The sequence below is a fragment of the Etheostoma spectabile genome, chromosome 16 (genome assembly GCF_008692095.1).
Source record: "Etheostoma spectabile isolate EspeVRDwgs_2016 chromosome 16, UIUC_Espe_1.0, whole genome shotgun sequence".
In the NCBI taxonomy this organism is placed as follows: Eukaryota; Metazoa; Chordata; class Actinopteri; order Perciformes; family Percidae; genus Etheostoma; species Etheostoma spectabile.
This window is the reverse complement of record NC_045748.1, coordinates 11,248,640-11,257,235: the sequence shown is the minus strand read 5'-3', so window position 1 is coordinate 11,257,235 and position 8,596 is coordinate 11,248,640. Positions and strand designations below refer to the sequence as shown.

The window sequence follows — 8,596 nt, the reverse complement described above, 5'->3', positions numbered from 1 at the left end:
AGCTGAAGACATGAAAGGAGAGAGAGAGGGGGGGGATGACATGCAGCAAAGAGCCACAGCTTTGAGTCGAACCCTGGCCCGCTGCGTCAAGGAGTAAACCTCTATATATGGGCTCCACCCGCACAACCAAGTGAGCTATCTGCGTGGCGGAAAACTCAGATTTTAAGGTTAATATAAGAATATGGAACATTTTTGAGTATACGATACATTAAGTTAAACATTTTGTTTCCATGCACAGTAAATATTGAAAGTTGGATCATTTCCCTTCATCACACCCCTCGTTGTGGCCTTGACTGTGAATGTGAGTTAACTTGTGAACAGCTCAACCAAAACAGGGGCGTCTGTCTGCCACTATCCAGACTGAAAAATCTCAACAACAACTGGGTGTGATATTGCATAAATATGAGAATGAGGGCACACGTTTTCAGACAGTCTCTCCTGGAAACATTCATAGTGTTGTTCACATGAGAAGTCACAGCTCTCTTTTTTCATTCTTGACCTATTTCTGAGAGAGAAGTTCAAACCCTTGACATAGCCCCTGCCTTATCTGACATTGGAAAGGTGTGATGGGGAGAGGGTTTCTGAAGCTGTTTGACCATCCGACACTGTATATGAGCAGCTTAGGTAAAGTCTCACAGAGCACGTAGCATGGCTGCTGACTTTTTAAAGGGGACCTATTATGCTTTTCCTTGTTTTCTGTCATATCCGTAATGTTACAGATGCTCATATTAAACGTGGCCAAAGCTCCATATAATGAGGGAAACGGATGTAAAGTAACCCCTTTAAGCAAAAAACCCTCGGATTTCAGACCCTTCTGAACACTCCACTTCCAAAAGTTGATGTCAACTCGGGCCGGATTTCTTTTTTTACCGTATAGTCATCTGCTCCAAGCACGTTACTGCAGCTTTTACATGCACACTGCTGTTTTTTCAATGCCAATACCGGTTATTAGTGGTTAATAAAACCAATAACCGATATTTGGAAATGATATGCATAAACAGTGAAAATGAAAATCTTTAAGCCAAAATTAAGATTTTGGAATGTTACAAAATCCAACTCAAAACTTTGTTTAGATGTTTTAAGAAATAATTTAACCAATTAGAAATGTTCAACATAATACACAGTAAGAGAGAGTCTGATAGGGTTGTGGGCGTGGAATTAAGTCGGACTCAGTGAGTAAAACTGAAGCAGAGGGACAGACACAGAGCTGGAGCGGAGCTAAAGTCACGCACTTTTTAATTAATTCACTTCTTTGGTTAGCAGGCAAATAAAATTAATAAAAAGAATAAACCTGATAATTAGCATAACATGTCACTTTTAATATTCTTTCAATCATCCGTTAACTTCTCACCCTAGTAAGGAACTACAGGTTTAAACTCCTCCATCGATCTTTTATCTATGAATGCTGTTCGTGGTCACGGGGAGTGGAGTGGAGGTTTTCTCAGCTCACTCTGGGAGAGAGGCGGGGTTACACACTGGACTGGTCACCAGGGCTGACAAATATAGACCGACAACCATTTAGTTCATTGTTGGTAAACCTAACCTGCATGTTTTTGGACTGTTGGAGGAAACCAGTACAGACACGTGGAGAGCATTTCTTTAACCATTAATCATCTCCCAGTGCCAACAGTTTGATGAAAACCTCATGTGCCTCTCTGTGTGTCGATGTCTGCGATGTGCGTCACTTCATTCCTAATGTTGTAATTTTACTGTTTTCTCTCTCTTCCCACTGTGGCTAAGTTGTAGTATGAAGACGCTCATTGTTTAAACCGATATTCACAAATACACTAGACATTATGAATCCAATTAACTCGAGTCAAAGCAGACTGGGGTCTAAGAATAGCATAGCGCTACATAACATTCGACTAAACTCACATTAGAAAACCACCGTGTTTATTATGAGTGTTTGAAATTTGTTTTGAGTGGATAAAGAGTGTATATATAATCCGCCTGGAGGTAAGTCTCACATGGTGTCTGGATTATTATCAGTAGAGGTCCTTTAATTTTGGTAGCTTTATGAAATGTATATACATGTTTCTAGCCTGTGAAGGTAATATTTTAGAACTATTCGCTCTCTATATTATAATTTTAAAATTTGTATTAACAATTTTTGTGTGTGTGTGTGTGTGTGTGTGTGTGTGTGTGTGTGTGTGTGTGTGGGGTGTGTGTGTGTGTGTGTGTTGTGTGGTTGTGTGTGTGTGTGTGTGGTTCAAGCTGGCTTTCTGACACAGTGGAGTGGTCTCATTCTTGTCTAAACCACTTAATATTAGGTGGTCTTTTGTGGAGGATGCTGCACCTTTAGATACACATTCAAAAATAGTAGAGGTATAGGAGGAGTACATTTTTGGACTGAAATGTTTAACACATGTGCCATGGTGGGCACATAATGGGTCGTCATGAGAATAGATGCATAACGTTTCTTTCATTTTGTAAAAGTACAGTAGTTTTCTTCTCTTCTAGCATATAGTAGGTGTGGGAGAAGACTAGTTATTACTTATCAATACTGTATGTGGCACTGCAGTATAAATTGGTAATTGGATGCAAAAATGAGTTTTATTTTTTATAAACTCTAAGGGGTTGCTGGTGTCTATCACATGAAACTGGAACCTTAAAAGGTTAGTACAGATCACATGTCCACCTAAGTCAGTGTGTAACAGTGGCGACCAGCCCTGATTTAACATGAAATGTACAATATAGTCTGCAACTAAATCCATGGGGAAAGTCACCTGCGAGACGTTACAGAGATTTGGGTTCAACTTCAGCTGGTGTAGTGTTCACCAGAGGGAGGCTGGTTAGAAATCGTACTCTCATGGTGTGGTCACACCAAACGTGACTCCAACATTTCTTGCAGCGCGGTTAAATACAAAGTCAGCACAAAGAAGCAAATAGACCTAAAATTTCCTTGTGCTTTTATGTCATATGTCATTTAAACTTGAGTGAGAAATGTGTGCAACGCAGGGTTCCAATGTATCTCAGACTTCTACAACAAGTACAAAGCAGTGATAGCAGTTATTTCCTCCATGGTCAAGGACGAAAAGAAAAGGTTTTTTTTGTATATACACCCGCACGTCTCAAGCCAGTAATGCAAATAAACACAAAGGATCCCTTATTTACACATCCAGTGGGACATAAGTTCCTCCTTTTTAGCTCTGTTTTGGTCTCCACCAGCTCTTGAGAAACATATCTGGATCTTTAGCCGCTAAATGCTCCCCTATGTTCACCAGCTAGTCACTAACTGCTGCTACTGGAAACAAGGTTGATGGGGGTTGGTGGACCAAAACATTAAAGTTGTGGGCCGTAAAATCAAAACAATGAGCTGAAAGGCACTTAAACGCTCCGCAAAGCTGAAATAATCCCTTTTGACAATACACAAAAGAATGACATTTTCACCTACTCTCTCATCAAACCAAGAACTACTGGGAAAACACCCACATATTCCCTTTACATAAAGTTTATTTTTAGTCTAATCACTGATTTATTGCATTTTTTACACAACTGTTTATACAGCTATAAGCCAGCGGAGCTCAAACTATCGTCCAAGTTTACTGTTGGTCATTACGATCTAAATCATCCGGATGATGAGAGAAAAGCACGGCTGCTTTACAAGCGTCCATGTTTTATGTTTGATTCTTCATTGTCAGCCACCACAGTGACAACCACCTCCTCCTGATGCATCGCAGGCAGAGATTCCTCTTTTCCTATTAACCCAGACTCTCTTTGAGACCCCGCTTCTCCACGTTTCTCTATTTAACTCCTAAAAGAGCTTTGTCCCTTTTTAACATACTTTCTCCTTTCAAGTTGCTTTTCAAAATCTTTGCTCTCACTCTGTGTGAGAAGAGGGATCCCGGCTAAATGGGTCACGGAAGGGTCCCTGAACTTCTCGCAGAGAAACCCTGGACTTGGCCCAAGCCTTAAATCACCCCCAAATTTCCCCTACTTACTCCTCTGCTCTCTCAGGGTCTCTTCTCACTCTTCCTCCCCTTCGCCTCCCTCCTTTTTCTTGAGCCCATTTGTGGATTCTCCTGCTGTGGATCCAGATGAGCAAGGCCCTGCTTTGAGGCGCTCATACAAAGAATGAATGTAAGAAATGAACAGTGAAGCAAGTGTGTAAGAAGAGCTACAACAGTTTTAACACCTGAATGTGGCATGATGTCAATACCCCACTTTATCTTTCTTATGCAAAGAATAAGAGCTCTGCAAGTCTAGTTGTTTACACAGATCTGGTTTCTAGGTTCAGGGATTGCTCCGCGTTGAGTAACCCAGCTGAATGCATGTGAGAGCAATTAAGACACCCGCATGTCATTTTGCGCAATGATCAGTGAAGAATTGAATGTCAGAGCTTTTATCATGCGGTTGCAAAAACGCTGAGATCGGAAATGTTTTAATTCTCCAGTCATGTCGCTGTGGTGGAATCGACTCTATAAAAACGAGCTGGGATGGGAACGTGGGCTTCGGGTGGGTGGCGATTTGTCTATGCTCAAAGAATTTAAGGAAATACTTGTTTTTGACAGCGTCAGGATGCTGAAATTACTTGCAAATCTGTCTAATCAGGACCACATTGCCGGGGTCAAACACAGCATGAACCTGAGAATACTCTCAAGGCCACTTTTTTAGGGGGGTGGGGCGTGTGCTCACTTCTGGGACACATTTTCCGTCAGAGCAGAAATAGCTTGTGGCAAGAGGCTGCAGAAATGTCTGGACATCTTCAGAAAAGATGAATTATTTAGTTTTGCCTTATGAAGCTGGAAAAAATGATGCCAGTTTGTAACGCTGACCCTTGTTCCTCGTTCGCTTACTGCTCAAACCTGCCCAACTGCAGCAATGGCAAATTAATCATTGTGCTTGGCAGAAATGAAAAGACCGGTGCTGAGGAGACCACATTACCACCATATTTGTCAAATTCCTCCAGCCCTAAAAGTTCCACGTATTTGAGGAAATTCACACACACAACAATCTCTGTTTTTAAAGGAAAGGATTGTTTTAAAGTGCTCAATTCCTGCTGTTTCCCCATTGATTTTGCAGCACAAAAAGAGGCCTTTCTTATTGGTATATTTATTTTGACACCTTCACTTGATTCCCAGGTATGCACTGAGATTTGGTGCCAGTCTACCGACTCGTATGGTTTACATAGACATCCACAGAGGGCGTTTGTATCCCGTGGTAGTTTAATATTGACTTAATCAGCAGTTTTTTAGTTTAATACATATTTTTAAAGATCTCTGACCTTCATGATCGGCTCCGTCCTCTGCTCTCTGCAGGTCCTGGCACAACGCGTCAGTTAACTTTGGATCAAGGAGCCTCCCGGGCCAACTCTGGCTTCAATGTGTCCATTCACGCCGCCATCCGATCCTCAAACTGGAAGCTGCTGACTGGCTACCCAGGTCAGTATCTCCTGTCACCCGTAATGACATGTTTAGTCTAAGTGGGAAGCGGGAAATCAAACACGCTTATGCACGGAAACACATTCACTACTTATCTCGGCTAATCAGTGGTGGAACACAAGTACTATGTTATACAGAGGCATTATCAGCAAAGATGTACTGTAAAAAGTATCAAGGTAAAAGTACTAATGTAGAAATGAAAGCAGAGGTAAAGCTAGTTTTGCTAGGTTTATATACAGTTAGTTTAGTCCAGTGGTTTCCAATCTAGGGTTCGGGCCCCTAAATCTGAGGGATTTTGAGATGATTTATTGGAGAACAAAGAAGAAAAAACACACCCAAACTGTATTATCTTTTTGTAAATTATTGGCTAATTTCTATATGCAACTGTGTGAGATGTTTGGAGGGGAAATGTCTCTTTGGTGACTTTTTTTAAAATGTGGCGCGCCTCAACTAGATGTTGTTTTTTTGTAAAGGGTCACATGCCAAAAATGTCGGGAGCCACTGATTTATTCTTTAACAATGCATGTAGCTTATTCTTTGTTATTTCAAGGCACTGCAGTAAAATGTACAATATTTCCCTCTGAAATGTACTGCAGTAGAAGTGTTGGCGGACATTTGTTCCTTTTGTTTGGTCGGTATTTGAACAAACAATTGCCAATCAAGAACTTGTTGTCCAAGAGTTCAAACTTTAAGCTGGATATGACGATCAATCACGTTTTAACCATACAGCAAACCACGGTGACCTTTGCGGCGTCACACGCTGGTTGCCAATGAAATGGCTCCAACAAGACGTATGAAATAGCATTAAATGGAAATACTGGTATGTACTTATTGCTGCTAATATCCATCTTATTTCCTCGAAGGCTGTGACGTTTGGTTCCCGCGGCCCGGCCACAACAGCTCCGAGTGGAGCCGCTCCAGAGTGGATCCGCTGAAGTCCGTAATGCTGTTCGACATAGAAAAAGATCCAGAGGAGAGGACTGAATTATCCGCTCAGTTCCCCAGAGTAGTAGAGCATCTCCTCGGTCGGCTTCAGCGATACCAGAAGGGGGCTGTGCCGATTAACTTCCCCAGCGATGACCCCAGATGTGACCCGGGCCCCACTGGAGCCTGGGGACCCTGGGCTTAGATGGCAATGACGATAAGGATTTATATATTTTATTTTTCTGACCAATGATTCTTGACATATCCATCAACCAACGGGGAAACCTAATAGTCATTAATTGACTGACAGATGCTGCCGTTATCATTGATCTCTGTGTCCCTGCTCTGTTTTCAAGGTTTAGTTAAGGTGATTGCGTAAATGCTGTCAGCTACACATGTTGCTGATTTGTAAAGACTATACCTCCCTGCAGTTTCAGGTATTTGCACTTCATTTGTCTACTGTTGAGAAGCCGCAAGGCTCCTTGCATGTGTCAAACAAACAAAAAAAGGCTGTATTTAAACCTGAGAGTAGTATTTTAATACCAACCCAGCTATGGTGTCTTTTTTGGAGCTTTTTCAATGATTGTACAGGAGAAATGTTAGATGTTACCTTTTTAAACACGTAGCCATCACCAGGACAAGATTTCTGTAGGGAACTATATGTCACCAAATCACAGAGTAATGTGTGAGATAATGAGGCCACACGTGGAGAGCAAAAACAAAGCTTTAAGGAAAGCAAATATTGGACTTACATTTGTAAGATTGCCAGAAACACAACTGCATATGAATGCTGATGAGGCTCTGTATCTGCTGGATGAGCAACTAAGCAACCGTTTCCTAACAAGACCTTTTATAACGTGATTATAGAGATAGAATGTTGCATTGTCCCTAAATAGCCAAATTGTTATATTTCATGTTAAAAACGCTTTAAATGAAGTGTGCTCTACTTTATTTTTGCAAAATGCCTGCTGGCGGAGGCTTCAGATGTGTTCTCCAATCAGTTTTTTTTAGCTTCTGGAACACAGAAAAAATAGCATAAAACATAAAAAAAAGAAAGAAAAAAAAGGTGATTTGGGATGCTAATATGAAGCGTTTTTTGACGTTATTTGTTCCCCTTCCAGTTGCCTTATAGTAAACAAATAGGTGCTTTATGGGTAAGCAGTGTATTTCTGTTTTAGAGGTTGAAAACGTGAGGAATTTCTTGTGCACGTGAGGTATCTCTTTTGTTATGCCTTCTGCAATTACTCCCACATGCCAGTCATCCCTGAATGTAAAGTTCTCAAGAAGGTAATTAGATAGAGTTATGGGGATAGATCTCCTAGGCTACTGCTGTGGATAAAGATTGTCACCACATCCTGGGAAACTAACACTAAAGAATACAAAACATAATTCCAAAGCGATGATTTGCATATTTGGAATCTAAGAAACTAATTTCCTTAAGACATCCACCCTCTTTGACATTTGGCCTCTTGGTGATGGACCTCCTCCCACAGGCTGCAGCACTACCACAGGAAACGCTCCCTGCAGAGAGTGGGCGGCCCTGTCCTAATGTGGGCTGTGACCCTTAACCTGCCATGTGAATTGATTGGCATCTGAGCAAGGCAAACAACAATGCTGCTTACTGTGGATAACAGGAGAGCTGTATAGAGTCGGATGTCACTGACTCTTGTTTTCTTTATAACTGTTTTTTTGGAAACAATTGTTAGAACCATCAGCCAAACCTATGTTGTTTTTGTCATGTTGTAGTGTGGGCTCTGCTGTTTGTACAGTATGATTATGAAACCATAATCCTGACCTGAGCTGGATATGAGTCTACCAGTATTGGACTAGTTCGATGTTTTGGAAAATTCACTTTCTTGCCGAGAGTTAGATATAAAGATTGATTCCACTGTGTTTTCTAAACATGAAGCTACAACCAGAAGGAAGTTAGCTTAAAGTGCGCATATTATGCTTTTTGGATTTTTCCCTTTCCTTCATAGCGTCATATCTTTTGTGCATGTTATAGGTTTACAATGTGAAAAAGCCCAAAGTCCCCCCCCAAAGGGATTTACCATCCCCAACAGAAAACACTGTTCACTAACTGCTCCAAACAGCTCTACTGTAGTCCAGCCTTAACCTCCGTGACAAACACGCGTCACTTTGTAACACGTTATAATGCTCACCTAGCTGCTGGCGCAGCACGCTCTCATACTCTGCAACTGACAAGCTAGCAGTACTTATTGCCCATGCACGACTCCCAACAAAGATGGTACAGAAGGGAGATGTCTCACTCTGTAGCTAAAACAGAGAGC

The 8,596-nt window shown here is 41.4% G+C and overlaps 1 protein-coding gene across 1 annotated transcript in view; it reads left to right on the top strand.

The window, feature by feature from the left end:
* The window catches only part of arsb (arylsulfatase B), an 18,537-nt gene that overhangs the window by 9,686 nt on the left and 255 nt on the right, over positions 1–8,596 (top strand). The window contains exons 7-8 of the mRNA XM_032540399.1: positions 5,259–5,381; positions 6,245–8,596. The exon at positions 6,245–8,596 is cut by the window's right edge and continues 255 nt beyond it. Coding sequence (XP_032396290.1) covers positions 5,259–5,381; positions 6,245–6,510 — 389 coding nt within the window. The 3' untranslated portion in view covers positions 6,511–8,596. The remainder of the gene's footprint in view (positions 1–5,258; positions 5,382–6,244) is intronic.